General features: G+C 40.4%; 1 protein-coding gene across 6 annotated transcripts in view; it reads left to right on the top strand.

The window, feature by feature from the left end:
- The first annotated feature begins 3,107 nt into the window (after positions 1–3,107).
- SLC4A7 (solute carrier family 4 member 7) overlaps positions 3,108–21,873 on the top strand; it is a 116,574-nt gene continuing 97,808 nt past the window's right edge. For 3 of the 6 annotated variants that reach the window (XM_046001497.1, XM_046001495.1, XM_046001498.1), the window contains exon 1: positions 3,109–3,424. In XM_046001497.1, the coding sequence (XP_045857453.1) occupies positions 3,365–3,424 (60 nt within the window). In that variant the 5' untranslated portion in view covers positions 3,109–3,364. Of the gene's footprint in view, positions 3,425–21,873 lie in introns of all 6 variants that reach the window. The other 3 variants (XM_046001499.1, XM_046001501.1, XM_046001496.1) reach the window with 2 other exon arrangements.

Below are 21,873 nucleotides of genomic sequence, written 5' to 3'. Positions count from 1 at the left end.
TTTCCGTTTTTTAAATTTATTGAAAAAAGAGCTACTTCTTTTTTCCCCCCTGTCATCTTCCTATTGTCTTCCTCCCCTTACAACTGCCCTGGTGTTCTTGGAAGCACTATTTCAAGGAGTTTAGTTTTCCTCATGGGTGTGGATGATTGGAAACATTTAATTTCAGCCATGACTAGAAGAGGTAATGAAGAGATTCATAATTGTTAATGGATCTTCTGCTAAAGGTTGGTTTCACGCTTTTCAAAATGACACAGAAACTGCTATTTGTCTTTACAAAGTATGTCCTGGCTTCTTAGAGAACTGTTAGATGAAGATTATTTCTCTTCAGGATGAAGATCTAGCCAAGATGTTGTATCCATGTCTCTGCTAATATTACCTACTGTTCCAGAAACCTGGGAAGTGTCTTGGGCTACAGCTAAATGTCATTAATTTTAAGTGCTATAAATCCATTGTTAGTGATGAATTTAGGTTCACATTCACCTTTGTTTAGCAATTGTCTCCCTGTGCTACATTTTGGATGAATATTTAATATACTTAAGATAATAATTTGCCTTTCAGCACCTTGGAACATTACAGTCATTTACCTTTGATGAAAGTGATTTTAACACATTATCTTCTTTACTCACCACAATATCACTTCAGGATGAACTCTGGCTAAGCCAGAATTAAATGGGCAATTGAGAGTAATAAATTCTATAATTCAGACCTTTACTACATTGTTTTGCTAGTAGTTGGGATCAAGTGAAGAGTATAAAAAGTGCATGGCAACACAGAAGTCACTCAAAAATAATTGTGAATTAAATAAACTAAGGGCTTATTTTTTAATTTTTTTTTTATTTTTTGCAAGATGGATGAAGAGAAACTCATTTTTCTAGCATGGTTTCCTGTGTGTATATATGTATATATATTTGTTGTTGTTTTTTAAAGATTTTATTTATTGAGAAGGGGGGGGCAAAGGGAGAGAGAGAGATATCCAAGTAGATTCTACACTCACCACGGAGCTGAGTGGGGCTTGATCTCACAACCCTGAGATCATGACCTGAGTTGAAATCAAAAGTCAGTGGCTTAACCAACGAAGCCATCCAGGAGCCCCTCCTGAGTGTATATTGTTAAGCCCTTCTTGAAGTTGACTACTTAGCTCTTTCAACTCTGGCTCCAAGGGTCATGGCTCCTACTTTGTTCCTGTTACTACTTTTGGTCACATCCTCAGCTGTCACCCAGGATGCTCTTAGGTCTTAAAGGATGTCCCCTTGTGCCCCCACTTCATTCAATTAACCCAAGTAGAGCTTACAAGGGCCGAGGACTCTTCTGGGTGTACTAGGAATTAACAGCAAAGAAAGCAGACCTCCCCCCATCATTATGTATGCTTGAATGAAGCATCCATAAAACTATGCTAATGTATGTGTACAGACAATAAACATGATAAAGCGTAACATATATAAAATGTTATAAGAGGGTAAGTGCTGTACAGAAAAATAAGGCAGAGAAAGGGAATGGAGGGTGTTCTGTGTACACTAATTACAGTTAATGGCTACATTGTAAGAGAGTCCAGAACAAATTCTTCAATATAAATCATATTCACCTTAGAGAGAGATGGTATGGGTTCAAGTGATGGATGCCTTCAACAACTTTATAAGGTGCTTTTTTTTTTTTTTTTAAATTCCAGGTCCCCTCTTTCTCCATATTCTTTTCATTCTTTTCATCTTTTCTTCCTTTTTTCTTATTGTTGGTGCAACAATATGGAATGGTGCAACAGAAAGAGCAGGTTTACTAACTAGGACCTAAAGCCACTTATCTCTATGAGCCTCAGTTTCCTCACCCATAAAGTGGGGATAATAAAAACGTATTTTGTAGTGTTGTGAGGATTAAAGATGAAGCATGTTTGCAAAACATCACAGTCTCTAACTGCAGACCTCTTTAAATGGTAGCTATTATTAAAAGCACATCTCCTCTTATCCAAGTAAGTGGATCTATGTGTGCTAGCCTCAAAGTAACTCTCTGGGAAGTTGAGAACAAAAGGGGACTAGGACCCAAACCAGGAACGAGTTTTGCAGCATCCTTAATTTTCTGACAAAGGGCTTTGCTAATATCCTATTGGAGATGGATAAGACATGTGCTCTGGACCCTCTGTAACATAAAGTTTCCTTCCAAAGCACCGATGAAGCTCTTATTAGTTAACTTTATCTTTTAAAAATACACACGATAGCTCGGCGAGGATCCTGCTTCCTCCTCTCTCTCTCTCTCTGCTTACTTGTGATCTCTCTTTGTCAAATAAATAAACAAAATCTTTTAAAAAAATACACATGATAACCCTGTTATCAATAATGTCCATAATAAGCATGCTGTGGGTTACGCAGGTTTGCGGATAAAAAGCCACTGAACCCTTCCGTGACCGTCGGTGGCAGGTCCCATCATCATTCCCAGTTGGAGCTGTAGATATTTGAGAGCTGCGCTCCAGGTGTGGATATGTGGGGGTGGACTCACGAGTGTGGGAGCCGCCGTGGTGCCGGGTCAAAGGGACAAGCACACGAGGATACCTCGTCAGGAGGACTCCCTGTTTCAGAGGCCCCGAGCTGGGGTTCACACCTCCTGAACTGAGAGGGGAAAAAAAACCCCTGCACGAGTCCTGAAGACTCGTTAGTTCCTTTGGGGTTCCTGTGAGCGTCCTTCATACGGGTGGAGTCCTCCTATCATCCTGCTACTCTAAAGAACGTGGTTAGGAGGTAGGTGCCGTGGTAAACCCCACCGCACTTGAAAGCGTCAGGAGAACCTTCCACCCGAAAAACGAGTTAGACGCTCCGTTTCAGTAAAGATTTTACAAAGAGGGGCGGAGCTTCGTGAGGAGGTGGCTGGGGGTGGTGCACGCGGACCTTTGCGAGCCGCGGATTGGCTGGAACAAATGCCCGTCCCGCTTCCCTCCCTCCCCGTGTCCGGTGGCCTCCCGGCAGGGCCGGCGGACGCGCGGAGCCGGCTGGCGGTGCCAAACTGGCAGGGGGCGTGACGAGGGAGGCGGGGAGGGGGCGTGTTGGGGCGGGGCCCGGGCGCCGCGCGCGTCACGGCCTGCGGCCCCGCCCCCGGGCCCTACGCGGGTTACTCTTCCTCCCCCGCCTAGACCTCCCGCTCGCTCAGTTCTCGCTCCACGTTCCACGCCGCGGCCTCGCTCCCCCGCGAGAGCCAGCCTGCGGCCGCCGCGCGCACACGCTGCCCCGCGTCTGCCGCGCACGGCTCTCCCCACGCGCGCGCCTCGCTCACGGACGCACGTTCGTTTTCCTTCGCGTGCCCGGGTCTCGGCGGCGGCAGCGGCGGCGGCGGGCGGACGGCGCGGGGCAGCTCGGTAGCGGCTCCGCGGGTTGGCCGGCGGGCCATGGAGGCGGATGGGGCCGGCGAGCAGATGAGACCGCTACTCACCCGGGTAACGAACAGGGTGAGGGCGCCGCGGGCGGCGGGGCTCCTCGGCGGGAGTGGAGGGGCGCAGAACGAGGCAGACAAAGGCGGGGGCGCGGCTGGCGTCGCGGTCCGGCCACTTCGTCCCGGGCCCGGAGCCCCTCTGCAGCCCCGCAGCCGGCGCGCCTCGCCATCCCCTTTGTGTGGCCGCCCCGGGCGCGGGTGCGAGGGAGCGGCGGCGGCGGCGGCGGCGCCCTGGAGGCCCGAGTGGGGGCAGCCGGCAGCGCGCCGCGGGCATCCTCGTTACCCGCATCCTCGCTGTGGCTCCGGCCCCGGGGGCCCGTCTGTCCGCCCTTGACCCCGACCAGCTCTTCCTTTCTCCCCTCAGCGCTCACCTCCCTTATTCCCGGGCGTTCTTCCCGGCCGGGGTCTTCGTTTCGGCTACCTTGGCGCTGGAGTTCAGATTAGCCCATCGAAAACCCATCTTCTTTCTCCCTCTGAACGCGGCTCCACCTGTTTCTAGCCTCAGGCAGTGGTGAAGAGTTGGGGTGAATCTTTTCCCTTCTTTCGCTTCTCCCTGCCAGGTCCGCGTGGTGTGCTTTGTTCGGTGAGTTCTCCGGCCGCGTGGACGAGCTGCCTTCGCGGCCAAGGCTGCTTTTCGCTGCTGACTCTGCCTGGTCCGCCTCCTCCTCTTTTGGCGAGAACCAGGGGAGTATCCTCCTGCCGCAGGCCAAGTAGAAAGAGGAAAAGTGTCTGGAGCCCTCTGAGCTGCTCCTTCTTTCATCAGCCTAGCAAAATCTCGTATCCGGGTGGCTTTGGCTTCAGGATTCGAGGAGGGGGTTGGCGGGGGGAGCTTTTAGAAGGCCAGCGTTCCCGTTTAGGATGCTGGACCAGCGGCCCATGCTCGAGAAACTGACTTCCTGCTTTCATGTAGAAGACATGTGTCCCCACAGTTGTGATTCTCTTTTCTCTTCTCTCTTTGTAGCTCCTGACTCAAAAGGCCATGGAAGTGTTATAAATTTTCCTACTTCCAATTCTTACTCTGTGATCAGCAAAGGAGGGATGGTTGCACTGAAAATTTTCCAGTCTTTCACAACTAATAGGAAAATTGCTTTTCGTGTGTTTTTATTCAAGAGTTTTCTTCCAGTTTGCCCCCCCCACCCCCCCGCCCAATCTTTTTAAAGAATATTGTAAGGCCCTGGAGACTGGTCATTCATTATTACTTCAGTATGTTCACTTACAAATTCTCAAAACATGGAGGAAAACGGAGTCTCCAGACAGTGAAGTCATTTAGCAGTGGTTTTTGGGGAAGATCAAGTCACAGGGATGGTAATGGAATACTGTGTGACATTTGAATAAGCTGAGTTTTGGAGGTTTCTTTCTTTCTTTCTTTCTTTTCTTTTTTTTTTTTTTAGCACTTTCTGTGTTAATGTGTATCAAACAGTGTTGTCACATTTGCAAATTTTCAATTCAGAGCAGTTAAAGAACGTTCTAGTGTTCATAAAGCTAGATGGAAGCTATGTCTTCTCAAATACTGTCTAGTTAGCTAGCAAAAGAAGCATAGTAATGCCATTGCCTTCCAGATCAGTGATTCATTCATTCATTGTAATAACACTTAGAACCTATTTTGTAGTATTCAACAAGACAGAACCAGCTCTGCTGTACTTGGACTTACATTCAAATGAAGGACAAAGGAATTATCAAGCACTTATTAATGGCCTGGCTGGGGAGCAGTTTGGAAGGGTATACCTTCTAAATCTTTGCAAAGGTAAAGACTTGGCCACAGCAAACGTATACAAATCAGTAATAGAAATCAAATATAATAAGCAGTCACAGCACACAGCCTAAAACCAGAATGGGAGAACAGGAAAACTGTTGGTTAAAGTAGTACAGACCACTGTAACTTAAAAACTGGAAGAGAGGAACTCTCTTGATACTTATTTTTTCTCATCAGTTTTCCCCTGGAAAAGTTATAAAAATGTAAGATTATGATATTCATCAGTCATTTCTTCTTTAACAGGCAGCTACTTGGCATAGCCAAAAAAGTAGAATAAAATTAATATTTATAAAATGCTATCTTGGGTATGTGATTATGCAAAATTTTTGAATAAATTGGTGGTAGTTTATATTGCTCTGAAACAAGGCCATCTGTTCCATAATTTAGGCTCTGAGGTTTCTTCTGCCTCTAAAATTCTGTTCTTTTCATTGATCGTGGTTTTGGGGTAGGAGGAAAGTCATTTATCTTACAAAAATGCAACTTTTGTTTGCTTTGCTACAGAAACTTATTGCAGGCCTCCCTTAGAAGTGAACTGTCAGTCTTATTTTCTGGTATTAAATATTGTGTTACAACAGATAACATTGTTTAGAAGGTTCCCAAGTTTTGGCAAGTGTTTATTCTTTTAAGCAGTACACTATTTAACATAGTTCTGTTACCACTGAAATTTTTGGTCTGTTTCATGAATTTTGTTGTTTTACAATTTCATTCATTTTATGGGTATTAAATTGTCTCCTAGGTGCCAGGCACTGGGGATATGGGCACACAAAGTAGAGTCCTAACCTCACCGAGTTTATTTTGGCATGTATAGTGAACACAGTGATAGCATTTGCATTCCTGCTAATTCTATTTATGAGTGCCAGTTCAAACATTTTCCTGAGTTCATTAGAAATGCTTTTTAAAAAGTAGTCATTCAGTAAATAAAAGATAGTAACAATATACTGTGAATTCAGTGGTCATTGGCAAGTAGGTTTTTCTGGTGGGTCTGTAAGCATACTGTTTGGGATCTGTGGTTAGGTATTGATAACTCAAGAGATAATATGTACCCAACATAGTATCAGAATTTTAGTTACCTTTTTGCCTTTAGTTGGTTTCTCTGCATCACAGTCCATGGAGTTGTAATAAAGGGAGAGACAGGGAATCTCATCTGTCCAAATGAAACTGTAGGACAATTGAGTTGGATTGAAGAATTGTTTTATTTGGTAATTGAGAGTGATAAGTATAGATTTTCTTCTAAGAGAGCTTAGGGTTTGAAAATTAGAATGTTTTTTTATACTAGTCTTCTGTTTCTTGAGTAGGTTAAAATCGAAAGCCAAAGTAACCTGTTGTTAGAGGAACCTGGTTTATTTTAGTGGTATGTGGTATGCTAACCAATATATTTTAAAGCCTTAGTAGTTAAACTTGTCAACATCCTGTAATGGGTTGTTTTTCTTCCTCTTTCCTTCCCCTTCTTTCTTGCTATATTTTACCACAAATATGATCTTAAAGTGAATAGGATCTGCAGCTGACAAAATGGGCTATTTACATTAAAGGAGCATACAGGTAAATTCAGAGGGTTAGTGCTATAGTCAGCGTGGCTTTTGATTTATATTATAGCTTCTTCTTGTTGACTATAGATTTGTCTATAGTTGTCTGCTTTTTATGGATACAGTATTTCCAATTTTGCAGTAACCATGTATCAGTAAGAAAGACCAGTGTTTATCTATGTAAGGGTGCCACAACCTGCCGAGATGCTTTTAAGCCCACTTTTGAACCAAGAGAATTTTTGGTTCCTGTCCAAAGCACGTACCTATCTCAGTAGTCTAGCTTACAGTGAAATTTGCCTCTGTTTTTGTTTAGTAAACTACTTCATGTATTTTGTTAAGTAATATTCATCTAATTTTATAACTTGGGGAGACATTTAGGATTATTTGTAATTATGATAATAAACCATGTAGGGGTCTGTGCTTGGCATGATGGTAGGATAGTGTTTGGTACTGTTGCTTTTAACAGTCTTCCTGAGGGCACAGGACTTAGCAGCCTCGAGTATTGCTAGGTTTCCCAAATTAGTGATTCGTCACTTCATGAGCTAGACATTTTTAATGACTGTTATAAGATGAGAGTGGCCACTTTTTTTTTTTTTTTCAGTGCTTGGTTTAGGAAGATAATGTGATTATGACATAAATATGCACTTTGATCTGGAGCTGATTTGTCAGTGCAGAATGGTTCTAGTTTGACTATAAGATTTTCATATTTACTCCAAAGAGGATATTTTTAAATATTTTAATTTTTATTAAGCCATATTTGGATTTTAATAAGTCTAAGGAGTTTTTTGAACAATGTCCAAGTGAAGGGTAAAGCATACTCTGCCTTTTCATAATGAAATAGAAAAGATAATTTAGTATTTTAAATATTCTTTCTTTTTCTTTTGTAGAGAATATGAGATTAGTGTCACTAGTTTTTATTTTGTTTACCTGTCAGACAGTATAGAATTGTCCTCTTTTTCTGGAGTTCAGGACTGTACTACTTCTTTTTGTCAGTTGCCTGATTTGGAGAAGCTGTTGAGTTTTATGTCATCCCTGACTAGGAACTTGGGAATTGGGTATACCTTTGAAAATGGATTCACATGTGCAGCCTGCCCATACTTTATATTATAGAATGGACTGTGGACTAATTTCTCAGAAGAGCATGAGAAAGGAAAACACGATACTTTTAATCTCTTCTTCTCATCATTTGCCATAGCATATAATTAACACTTGGTGCTTTTATGTTTGGTGCATGTTCTTTTATCCGCAGATTGTTTTCGGCTTGATACCATTCTTTTTTTTTTTTTTTTTAAGATTTTATTTATTTATTTATTTGACAGACAGAGATCACAAGTAGGCAGAGAGGCAGGCAGAGCAAGAGGGGGAAGCAGGCTCCCTGCTGAGCAAAGAGCCCATGCAGGGCTCAATCCCAGGACCCTGAGATCATGACCTGAGCCGAAGGCAGAGGCTTTAACCCACTGAGCCACCCAGGTGCCCGATACCATTCTTTATTCTAGAAAAATACTGAAGATACTTACACAGACTCTCTTACTTAGACAATTGATGTATTCAACAAAGATAGGAATGTATGTAGCAGACTCTCTTCCCATTGAGTTCCATGGTAGTATTTGGAGAGGTTTTCATTAAGAAAAAAAGTTCTCTTAAGAAACACATTTTTGAGTGGTGTCTGGGTGGTTCAGTCAGTTAAGCATCTGACTCTTGATTTCAGCTCAGGTCTTAATCTCAGGGTTGGGAGATTGAGCATCCCCATCCTGCTCCATGCTGGGTGTGGAGCCTGCTTAAGATTCTCTCTCTCCCTCTCTTAAAAAAAAAAAAGAAAGAAAGAAAGAAACAAAAATATTTTTAAAGATCTTATTTATTTATTTGACAGAGACACAATGAGAGAGGGAACACAGCAGAGGGAGTGGGAGAGGGAGAAGCAGGCTTCTCTCAGAGCAGGAAGCCCAATGCAGGGCTCCATCCCAGGACCCTTGGATCATGACCTGAGCTGAAGGCACACACTTAACGACTGAACCACCCAGGCACCCCAAAACAAATCTTTTTTAAAAGATTTTTTTTTAAATCTTTTAAAAATCTTTTAAAAAAGATTTTATTTATTTATTTGAGAGAGAGTGTGTGCACAGAGCAGGGACAGGGGTAGGGACAGAGGGCGAAGCAGACTCCCCACAGAGCAAGGAACCCCGCTTGGGGCTCCATCTCTGGACCCTGGGATCATGATCAAAGGCAGTCACTTTAATGGACTGAGTCACCCAGGTGCCCCCAAAGAGACAAATTTTTGTTAAGAATTTAAATTAGATTTCCTTTCTATTATGGTTTGGCTCTGGGGTGTCATCGTGATTAGAAAAACATCTTTTCTCTTTTGTAATTGTAGCACTTTTTAGTTTTTGCCATGGGTAGGTTGGGTTTTGGGGGGAAGTGTCAGGAAATGGAAGGAAGAAGGGTATTATTAGACTCTGTTTGTCCAAATTACAACAGATGCCCCTTGTAGGCAGATTCAGACTAGCACAAGACTCCATGAGAGGAGCCTGGTCTGGACTTGAGTCTCCACCGGCTCTCCCTGAAAGCCCTTTTGCCTTTCTGTAGAATACCAATCCCAAATTGAATATGTTAGCCCCACATTTTTCGCTTTTTCAATTTAATACTTCTGCTCTAATCGTTTTGCCTACTGGACTGTAATCATGCTTGGGGATTCTTTGCTCTACATTTTAAATTCCCAGGATTTTTTTTCTCCTCTGGGCATTCACATTGTCACATTCAGATCTGCAGCAGATACTGCTGTGTGATGTGAAATGTATTGCATTCTGAAAATCCTGCATATTAAGATCAGATTGTACAAAATGAATTAAAGACCCAACTTTTTTAATCCTGTAAGAGTCTAATATATGTATTTAAAATGAGAGACCTCTGTGTAAAAATCAGACTATAACCCCTTGTGATAGTTCCCATAATTATTTAGTAGACTTGACTTTGCTTGATACCATTAATTAATTGATATTAAACATGATCCCTTTGAGTGTGCTTTGTTTGCTTTGCACCAAGGTACACTTCATGGTGAATTCTCTGCTGTTTTTTCATTAGCTCTGGGTTCTGTCCTAACATTTGGAGTATTAATGGTGCCACAGATAAAACAGCACTTAAATTCAAAATTGTTTCCAAAATAGATAAGACCATGGGGAGGGACTGTGTGATCCATGAATCCCCAGAAACTGAAATTTTATGCTTGTATGCATTCTTTCTGGGAGAGGATCAAATGGCTTGACATTCAGATCTCAAAGGGGTTTATAATCCAAAAAGTAGTGAAGGAATGCTTAGTCTAAAAGTTAGCTCAGCTGGTGTTCTTAGAAGTTCATAGAAGTCTTATATTTTGCTTAAATAGATGACAATAATTATTACAGCCCTGGTATTTGCTATGGTTTGTTTTGTGGAATATTTAATTTGTAGCAGGTTTTGCCAATTAAGTTTGGGAAATGTCACACACTATACTTTTCAGAGATTCATACTGTATAATGGTGTATTAAAGGCTCTGAGAAATCCTATAATAAATACATTAAACTTTGGTGGGGAGAGAATATAGTTATGTGAAATGGAAACTTCTGGTGGTTCTTACAAAATATGAGCAGTAGGTCACTAATCTGTCCTAATACAGGTGTAAGAAAGCAAAGCCTGTAATAGTGATAATTCACTTTGTTACAGTAGCAGGAGAGATTTGAAAAATAATCACTTAAGGGGCGCCTGGGTGGCTCAGTGGGTTGGGCTGCTGCCTTCGGCTCGGGTCATGGTCTCGGGGTCCTGGGATCGAGTCCCACATCGGGCTCTCTGCTCAGCAGGGAGCCTGCTTCTCCCTCTCTCTCTCTCTCTCTCTCTCTGCCTGCCTCTCTGCCTACTTGTGGTCTCTCTCTGCCAAATAAATGAATAAAATCTTTAAAAAAAAATAATCACTTAAGAAGATGCTTTGGGAACAACCTGATAAGGTTAGGTTGAATAAATTATGGTATAGCCACAGAGTGAGGTACTACAGCTATAAAAAAAGATTGAGGAAGATCTCTTTGTACTGATGTGGACAGATCTCTAGGATAAATTGATTAAAAAAGTAAGTGTGAATGACAGAGGGCACTATACAGTGCTTTTTCTTTATGGAGATAATAAGAATGTGTATTTGTATTTACTAGTATTTTTATAAATACAGGGGAAAGGAAAACAGAAAACCAACAAAAAATGGTTGCCATGAGGGGTATGAGGGAACAGGAATTGAGACAGGAGTGGGAGCAAAACTTTAATATGTACCTTTCTATGTGGTTTTGGTTTTTGAACTGTGCAAACACAGTATTCAATAAAATAGGATGGTTTCATACATTATGTCGTGGATTAACATGTCTAGCTATTTCATGAGTGACTTGGTATAATTTAATATGATATTGGCTGCTTAGTTTTTCGTGTTAAAAAAGCACCATATGAATGGCAGAGTTGTTAATACATGCTTATGAGTAAAATCACATATTACATGTCTAACTCTATTACTGAATCTTGGGTCCTTTGACAGCTTTGAGTTTGCATGGTACTGATGTCCTGATCCTCCTCTCACTTTCAAGTCCTTTCTCTCCGGGGATTTAGATTATGGAGGAGTAAGTAGAAGGCATGATATGGAAAAAGAAAAGTGTTGTAAATGAAGTGCCTTGGGCATAGGAAAGAACTGCTTGGTTACATATATTCTTACACTTAGAATTTTCCTTTTGATTTTTATACTTACCTTCAACTGAAGATCACAAGTGTTAAGAAAGAAATCATCCAGACTAATTACGATTAATTGTTGAGGTTACAGCGGCACAGTTGCAGGGGCCACCACTGAACTGTGTTCCTTGTTTTGTTCTAGAAGGGCCCATTACCTTGAGTGCGGTGTGACTGCTTTCCCATAGAGCTATGCAGTGTGGCAGTTACATCACTGTAACTATGGATTCTTCCTGTTGTATGTAGTCCTTGTGAAATGTCAGTCCCTACATTTAAGACAACTAGTTAAAAATAAGACTAAGAAATGATTTCTCTTTAGTCAGTTTTTAGAAGCCAGTAATTTGGAAGAGAGAATCATTTTTTTTCTTCTCTTGGAAGAATTTTTATATTTATATTTGAGTATAAACCTCAGTGGTATTCTGAGACTTCCCAACACTTCAGATGGAATAATGAAACCTCTTCGAAGGGGAGTGCTGGGTAAGGAGGAGGAATGCCATGATTCTCATATTGTTGTGAATTGCTAGTATAGGATTTATGATTTTGTCCTTTGCTCTGGGGCAAGTGAAGAACAGGTAACTAACTCTTTAGAGAGAGCCTCTTTTGAGGCATGTGTTTTATTAGGTATCTTTCAATCACTTTATATCCCTGTTACAGATGTGAACTCATAGACAGATTTTCTGAAATTTCCCAGGCCATACAGTTAGTAGGAAGCTAAGCTAAGATTTGAGCTCATGGTCTATGCTAAATCACCACTTCTCCCTCTTGTTCCATTTCTCATTAGCCCTGAGTAGTCAGTGATCCTGTTTGTCACTACCATTTAACATTAATCACATTAGGTAATTTTACATGTGTGATAATTGAAAGCTCTATTTGCCTTAGATAATTAACTGTATTTTTATATTTAAAGGTTTTTATTACTATAACTTCTGCGAATTTGTTGCTAATATTAATGGAAATTAAATATTTCAAAGAAATTTGACTCTTTGTCTCCAGATTCAAGGAATCTAATACATTTTTCTGGATCATTGTTGATTCCTCAATCAATGTATTCCTTAATTTCTATGTATTAAACCCCAGGTCTGTTCTGGTCAGGGAATGAATATTAGGATAATATGAACTCCTAAGATTTGAAGTTAAACACGGTTAATTGTTTAATCAGTCAGTTAAGGAATCTTATAGGAATCTGGGTGTTACTATCAAAGAAAAGACTGCTTTGCTTGATGTAATTGCCAGTAGAAGAGAATATTTTTTGCCTTGGTTCTATTGAGGGGAAATATTGAATAAATACACTTTGGACTGATCTTAGAGTAATAGTACTTAATATTTTTTTAAACTGAGATATGATTCAAACAAGTGAGTATTAAGTACATTAAAATGAAAATTTTATGATTCTTAAGATACTTCACAAGTTCTAAATACATTAATACTTGTGTAATGTATGGTTTTTGAAAATCTGCAAGTTTTAATGTATACAATTATAAAAGGACTAATGGCAAGAAAAGAGATCTCAAACTTCAGATACGATGTCAGCTGTTACATATATTGGTTTGAAATTGTGCTGTTTCTCTTAATTCGTTAGGATTATTTTTTTAAATCTATTTTTATTTATTTATTTATTTTTATTTGACACAGAGAGAGATCACAAGTAGGCAGAGTCAGGCAGAGAGGGGGTGAGGGAAGAAGGCTCCCTGCTGAGCAGAGAGCCCGATGCAGGGCTCAGTCCCAGGACCCTGAGATCATGACCTGAGCTGAAGGCAGAGGCTTAACACACTGAGCCACCCAGGCGCCCTAAGGATTATTACTTACATAAAAAATATATATATATTTTGTTCATTTGCTTTTAATTTTGTGATTTTGTGGTCTGTTGGCCCTCTTGCTTCCTGGACTCTGCCTCCCTAACTTCCCAGTCCATGCATCCGTGTTTACTGGCCAGTGCAAGTGCACTGACTCAGGAGAGTCCTTTCAGGAATATTCTGTTTTTATTTTTGTTTTGCTTGTAATTGTTCCCAGATGACCTTATAATATGTTCAGGAGGAATTTCCTTATCCATTTTCGCACATACCATTAGCAGTATCCTTAGGAGCCTGTTTAAATCTGGGCATATTGGTCTCCCTTTTGTTAGGAATAAGGGGTTCATTAGACTAAAATTAGCCTTCATTTTGTATTTCATTTTATTTTATTGAACTGTTTTTATTCAGTTAATAGGAAATTCACTAAATAACCACGAGGCCAAAACCTTATTTTCAGGAGAAGGTAAAATTTGGACGCAGCCTAACTTTAGCCCCTGGTGCGACAAGTGTGTGCTTGGGTTTCACACAACACCGGGTTCTCATACGTAATCTGCCACCAGGTGGCCTTGTGCAACTAACATCTTTGAATCTCATTTTTCTCATCTATAAAATTGAAATTATAATACTTATAGGGCTTCTTCAGGATCAGGGAAAAGAATATACTGTGCATAAAATGCTGAATGTGCCTGTGAAAACATGTAATTAGTAACCAACCTGTATTCTTATGAAATACCTCATATAACAGAATTCTAAAACAATTAGTCTACATATTGATTGAAAAGAAACAGAAAATAGAGTCTTGACTATCCTCTGACATTGGGATATTCTGGATGGGTCTGTGGGAAGGTATTGGGAAAATACCCTAACTGGGTTAGGTATTGGGAAAAACTCAATCTTCTACCTGTATTTTTCCTGTCCTCTCACATGACTGCCGCATTCACCACACTTCTGACAACAGATGTGGGATGGGGTGTTTCCTCTTACCAAGAAATTCTGTGACAGGAGCTGGGTGTCCTGCTATTTAACTCAATTCTGGCACTGTCCCCTTGGAGATAGCATCTGATCCCCTGAGTTAAGTACCCTGAGTCACACAGCTGCCCCTTCAGATGCCCAGGCCCGGTCCAGGTTGTCACCTGTCCTTCTGACTGACAGCTAGGAAGTGGAGGTTCCCCTGACCCCTTCTGGAATTCGATTGATATGCTAGAGCAGCTCACAGAACTCAGAAAATCAGGTTATTTACTGTTTGCCACCTTATTCTAAAAGGATATGATAAAGGACACAGATGAACATCCAGCTGGATGAGATGCATAGGGCAAGGATTGTGGAGCTTCTGTCAGTCTCTTTGAAGGCTCCTCTCCCAGCACCTCCACCCACGTGCTTCTGCCACCTGGAGGCTCTCCAGGCCATGTACTTGTGGAGTTTTATGGAGGTTTCATCGAGTTGGCATGACAGTCATTAACTTCGTTTCTCCCCTCTCCCCTCTTCAGAGAGTGGGGTTAGGGCTGACTTCCAAGCTTCTAACCACGAACAGCCCCCATCCAGGAGTCACCACATTAGAACAAGAGACCTTGCTGTCATCCAGGAAGTGCCAAGGGATTTAAGAGTTCTGTGTCAGGAATCAGGGACAAAATACTTAGAAGTTTAAACCATAGTCTGATTATTTTCATATTTAACCATTTGACCAAACATTTAAAATGTAATATGTCTTTCCTTTTGAGAATAGAGTGCTGATTACTGCTATTAGACTGTTGTGGTCTTTTAAAATCTTATTTTAATTATTTTCTTTTGATATTGGATTTCTTGTGTGTTTATGTGTTATGTATTCCTGTGCGTGTGTGTGTGTGTGTATACACACCACATCTTTGTCCATTCATCTATCGATGGATATCTGGGCTCTTTCCTTAGTTTGGCTGTTGTGCATGTTGCTGCTATAAACATTTGGGTGCAAGTGCCCCTTTGGATCACTGCATTTCTGTCTTTGGGGTAAATATCCAGTAGTACAATTGCTGGGTCCTGGGTAGTTCTATTTTCAACTTTTTGAGGAAACTCCATATTGTTTTCAGGATGGCTGTACTTGATTGCATTCCCACTGACAGGGTAAGAGGGTTCCCTTCTTTCCCTTTTCCCTAAGGGACAGAAGTTTTAGATTAAATTTCATCATTCCAGATCACAGTTAAAAAATACAAATTCCATCTTTTACATAATTGCATTTATACTCAATTTTTATGTTAATTTACTTTGCTATCATCTCCTAATTGGGTTGATTTAGCAATAAATGGGTTAAAAAGTTTAAGTAGCGAATATTGAGTGGATTGGCCACTACAGATTGTTTTATACTTAGAGTGCTAGTGCTTCCTCAGTAATGGTTGTGCACTTCAAACAGGGGCAGTTTGAGATTCTGATTTGCTGGCAGTGAATCTCAGGTTATCAAGGGTTGCTGCATCTCCCTGTCTCTACAATAGGTAGAGGTATCTGATTAGAGAAGTAAAGTTTATTGAGAAAAATTTTTGTAGAAAGCCCGATGATATCGTTTCAGCTGTATTTTTCATTCTGCCTCAAGAGAATGGCACGTACATCGTAATCTGTGAGCATTGATAGACTAATTTCGGTTGGATCTGTTGGTTAGTGTTTTAATGTTCATGCCTTTAATTACTCAAGGGATAACAGCTTTTGCTTTAGTTTGTTGTATGACATAAATGAAGTTGACCTTTGTTTTAGAGCATAGATCTAGGGCCTTTAATCAGAACTTTTTATTCACGGTGTCGATTGTGAAGTAAAATTTTAGTTTTACCGTTTTTCACTTTGTCCCTCATTATTCAAAATAGTTACAAACCTAAAACCTCGACTAGCTTCTGCTTGTCCAGCTTTTAAAGTAGGTGTTGTTAAGTAAAATTTAGGAAGGATAACCCTAAATATTCATTCCCTGAATCTTCTCCTCAGTTTTTCAAACTGTTGTGATTTATTAGTGATTTGCAAAAACAATTTATTGGGTTATCACAAGCATAAAAAAAGTAACAGAAAGTACCAAACAGTACATCTGGGTGAATAATTATTTTGTGAAACTTTCATTACATATACATATGTAGATGTAAACAGGTAACTGTGTATACTGTAGTCCCAGGGATTCCTGTTAAGAGACAATTGGAAATCCATTTCTATAAGGTTAACATTTGATTATTTTCTTTTGGGAATTTTATATATGTGTGTGTTTGTGTGTGTGTGTGTGTGTGTGTGTGTGTATATAATGTTTTTTCATTTAAAATTTTAACAAACCCAAATAAATATCTAGATTAAACACTATCTTTTATGTCTAAGTTAATGCTACATCAGAAGGTTTTATATTGCAGAATTTAACTTCTGGTTCCGTGCATAATAAGTGAGGTATAATGAGAAAGAAGAATTTCCAACAGATATTCTTCTGTTCAATTTTAAACTCTCATCAACTGTTTAAGGCTTTAGGATTGTGGTCAGCAAAACAACCTATATGTATATGTGTAAATAAAAAGTTAATCAGTTTAGTCAGTTTGACCCACAAGTAGCTGAGGTATTGTAGTATTTTTATGAAGATGGTCATTTGTAAAGGACTTACATGGAACACTCTATAGAGAAAAATATTACCTTTAATACCTGAGCACTTGAATCAGTTCTCTATTGCTGTACATTACCTGCTTTGAGATTTAATAAGAAGCAAGATGAGAATCATGGACTGGTTAATGGTATTAAACTGTAATTCTTCTGATCTGTGTATATGTAAATACATAGAGAAGGTTTGAAAGAAGACACATATTGTTTATTGTATATATTGTGTAGGGTAATCCTTATTGACTTACGCTTTTTTTTTTCTGGAGAGGGATCTGAAGGAGATTCCATTTGGTTCAGTAGTTTATTGATGTAAGGAGAAATGAGTCTGATTCTGTTTGATAAGCTGTAATTTTTTTCTTAATCTCTACACCCAACATGGGGCTTGAACTCACAACCCTGAGATCAAGAGTTATTTGTGCTACCAACTGAGCCAGCCAGGTGCCGCTTATAAACTATAATTTAAATTCAATATATTTGCAGATTAGGTATTAGTGAGGAAAGCAAAATATGTTCCTTATGATTCCATTTTTTAGTGTATTAATTGGAAGGTGATTTAATATTGGATATTTTTAATATTGAGTATCTTGGAGGTGGAATTTAAGGGTAAATAGAAGATTATTTTTGAAATTTTTACCTAGAGCATATATTATTTTTAAAAAAATTTTAAAAGGTTTTTGTTTGTTTATTTGTCAGAGAGGGGGAGAGAGCACAAGCACAGACGGGGGCGGGGCAGGGATAGGCAGGCAGAAGGAGAAGCAGGCTCCCGCTGAGCAAGGACTGGGACTTGATCCCAGGACTCTGGATCATGACCTGAGCCGAAGGCAGATGCTTAACCAACTGAGCCACTCAGGCGTCCTAGAGCATATATTATTTTTATAATAAAAAAAATATATTGTTTTAAGTAAACTGTACCCTCAGTGTGGAGCTCAAACTGTGTGACCCTGAGATCGAGAGTTGTGTGCTCCACTGATTGAGCCATCCAGGTGCCCCTATAATAAAAGTATTTTAAAGTATCTGAAGTTATTCTCTTACAGCCACTTCTTACCCAGATTCATTATTCCTAGAAGAGTTAAATTATTTTTTAGGGATTGGACGAAATGGTCATGTTTTTCACTGGATCATCTTAGCACCTTAGCAATAGCTTTAGCTATTGACCACTGTGTTGAGTTTTTAACTGAAAAGATGGTTGTAGTGAAAATAATTTTCATATAATTGAGATTTAGGCTCTTGATAGGTTTAAGTGTATTTAGGCTTGGCTAGCATCTTATGAGAGGCTCCTCTAAATTATGCCATTCTAGAACTAATTTCCTTTACCAGGTTTTAAAGCCTAAATGGTGTTTGAACTTTTGATGACTGAGAAGTCTTCAGTGGGCTCTTGTAGGAATATTTGTTTCTGTTTTGTAATGTTGTAAATGTGATCTGGTAACAGTATTCTCCCATAATTCCTAGTCTGTGAATCTTGAGGCGCTCCAGTTATTTAACCTGCCTTTCATTTTTGTTTTGGTCTATTGCCTGCATTTTCCTGTCCGGTTTAGAATCCATAGCCCATATCTCCAGCATTTGCTTTGTTGTTTGAGGACATTTATCATCATGTCTCTTGGTATTAACTATTTCAGTAAATTCCTAATTCTCAGGCAGTTTAACTGTGTTGAAGATGCTTAGAACAACTGGAAAAATTAAGTTACCCAGCTTTTTAGATTGGTACCTCATACATCGATGTTTCTTTCCCTCTGGTTCCTCATCAAACAGAAAATACTCCCCTGTCTAATTCTCTCCTGTTCTCTGCAATGGGTACACCAAACAGTCTTGCTTTGGTCAGAATGTATTCTCTCACCCCTCAGTCTTAGTAAATGTTGCTACTTTCTTCAAAGAGGCACTGGAGGAAACCAGAAGGGGCTTCATACACTTCATTTACTCACCTGGAGTGAGTAAATGCATCGCTCACCTGGAACTTGTGGTGTCTTATATGGGACTTACCAAACCTTTTCTTCCTGTGTTTCATATCTCAGTGAATGGCACACTATCTGCTTGGCTCAAATTTGAAAATGTGAGCACTGTCATGACTTTTCTCTCCCTCTACCCAAACCCCAAATCCAGCGGATTCAGCATCCCTTCTCTGATTGGTCTCCTTACTCCATACTTCCTTTGATCATTGTGGTTCAGGCCTCTATCTTCTTTTGCCTAGAATAAGGCAGTATCTTTCCAGTTGGCTTCCAGTGTTAAAGAAAAATTTATTCAGTGACACTTGCTAAAGAAGGTAAAGCAGACTTTATTTAAGGGAGACCATCATGGAATTGGTGTAGGGATCACTGCAGTGGAGGAGAGGGATTGGATCCAACTCTTACTCTAATAAGGACAAGAGGCATTTATATCCAAGAAGCAAGATTGGGGGCGGGGGGGTCATTAGATGGAAAATTACTAAGAGCAAACAGCAGAGGGTAAGGGGGTTCTTGTTAGGTCAGCTGGCAGAATCTGGAAGGCAGGACAGAGTGGTGAAATATCCAAGATGGCCAGACACCAAGGATGAGGGATTTTCATTAATGATTTATCAGGATTCTCACTCAAACTGAATCCTACAAAGGCAGAGAGGGAAGCCCCAGGTCTGCTTAGAGAAGTCTGATTAAAGTTTGGTCAAAAGAGAGAATCTTTGTCACCAGTTTCTACATTGTTTCCTTGCTCGGGGGGTCTTTGTACTAATACATACACTCCCCTTTTTAAAGTTCATTGCTCTCAGGGTGAATCTAAAACTTACCTGTGTACATGTGCAGTGATCTGAAGGGGCATCTGCATTCCAGTGTTGATAACCGCAATGTCCACAATAGCCAAACCATGGAAGGAACCCAGATGTCCATTGACAGATGAATGGATAAAGATGTGCTACACACACACAATGGAATACTACTCAGTCATCAAAAAAATGAAATCTTGCCATTTGCAGTGACATGGATGGAGCTAGAGGGTATTATGCTAAGCAATATAAGTCAATCAGAGAAAGACAGTTATCATGTGATCTCACTCATGTGGAATTTAAGAAACAGAACAGAGGTCAAAGGGGAAGGGAGGGAAAAATAAGACGGAATCAGAGAGGCAGACATGCCATAAGAGACTCTTAATCATAGGAAACAAACTGAGGGTTGCTGGAGGGGAAGGGGGTGAGGGGGTGGGGTAACTGGGTGATGGACATTAAGGAGGGCATGTGATGTAATGAGCACTGAGTATTATAAAAGACTGATAAATCACTGACCTCTGCCTCTGAAACCAATAATATACCATATGTTAATTGAATTTACATAAAATAAAGGAAAGGAAAAAAAAATAAAACTTACCTACCCCCTGAAAGGTCTATCCTTTCCCCCCTTCTCTACCTTTATCTGTCTTTTTTTTTCCCCTTTTATTTATTTTTTTCAGCAAACAGTATTCATTGTTTTTGCACAACACCCAGTGCTCCATGCAAAACGTGCCCTCCCTATTACCCACCACCTGTTCCCCCAACCTCCCACCCCTGACCCTTCAAAACCCTCAGGTTGTTTTTCAGAGTCCATAGTCTCTTATGGTTCGCCTCCCCTCCCCAATGTTCATAGCCCCCTCCCCCTCTCCCAATCCCACCTCCCCCCAGCAACCCCCAGTTTGTTTTGTGAGATTAAGAGTCATTTATGGTTTGTCTCCCTCCCAATCCCATCTTGTTTCATTTATTCTTCTCCTATCCCCCTAACCCCCCATGTTGCTTCTCCATGTCCTCATATCAGAGAGATCATATGATAGTTGTCTTTCTCCGATTGACTTATTTCACTAAGCATGATACGCTCTAGTTCCATCCACGTCGTCGCAAATGGCAAGATTTCATTTCTTTTGATGGCTGCATAGTATTCCATTGTGTATATATACCACATCTTCTTTATCCATTCATCTGTTGATGGACATCTAGGTTCTTTCCATAGTTTGGCTATTGTAGACATTGCTGCTGTAAACACTCGGGTACACGTGCCCCTTCGGATCACTACGTCTGTATCTTTAGGGTAAGTACCCAGTAGTGCAATTGCTGGGTCATAGGGTAGTTCAATTTTCAACATTTTGAGGAACCTCCATGCTGTTTTCCAGAGTGGTTGCACCAGCTTGCATTCCCACCAACAGTGGAGGAGGGTTCCCCTTTCTCCGCATCCTCGCCAGCATCTGTCATTTCCTGACTTGTTAATTTTAGCCATTCTGACTGGTGTGAGGTGATATCTCATTGTGGTTTTGATTTGTATTTCCCTGATGCCGAGTGACGTGGAGCACTTTTTCATGTGTCTGTTGGCCATCTGGATGTCTTCTTTGCAGAAATGTCTGTGCATGTCCTCTGCCCATTTCTTGATTGGATTGTTTGTTCTTTGGGTGTTGAGTTTGCTAAGTTCCTTATAGATTTTGGATACTAGCCCTTTATCTGATATGTCGTTTGCAAATATCTTCTCCCATTCTGTCAGCTGTCTTTTGGTTTTGTTAACTGTTTCCTTTGCTGTGCAAAAGCTTTTGATCTTGATGAAATCCCAATAGTTCATTTTTGCCCTTGCTTCCCTTGCCTTTGCCGTTGTTCCGAGGAAGATGTTGCTACGGCTGAGGTCGAAGAGGTTGCTGCCTGCATTCTCCTCAAGGATTTTGATGGATTCCTTTCTCACATTGAGGTCCTTCATCCATTTGGAGTCTATTCGTGTGTGGTGTAAGGAAGTGGTCCAATTTCATTTTTCTGCATGTGGCTGTCCAATTTTCCCAGCACCATTTATTGAAGAGGCTGTCTTTTTTCCATTGGACATTCTTTGCTGCCTTGTCGAAGATTAGTTGACCATAGAGTTGAGGGTCGATTTCTGGGCTCTCTATTCGGTTCCACTGATCTATGTGCCTGTTTTTGTGCCAGTACCATGTTGTCTTGATGATGACAGCTTTGTAATAGAGCTTGAAGTCCGGAATTGTGATGCCACCAACTTTGGCTTTCTTTTTCAATATTCCTTTCGCTATTCGAGGTCTTTTCTGGTTCCATATAAATTTGAGGATTATTTGTTCCATTTCTTTGAAAAAAATGGATGGTATTTTGATAGGGATTGCATTAAATGTGTAGATT

The sequence above is a fragment of the Meles meles genome, chromosome 4 (assembly GCF_922984935.1).
Source record: "Meles meles chromosome 4, mMelMel3.1 paternal haplotype, whole genome shotgun sequence".
In the NCBI taxonomy this organism is placed as follows: Eukaryota; Metazoa; Chordata; class Mammalia; order Carnivora; family Mustelidae; genus Meles; species Meles meles.
Note: the sequence above shows the minus strand (reverse complement) of the source record. Positions and strands in the feature narration are given on the sequence as shown.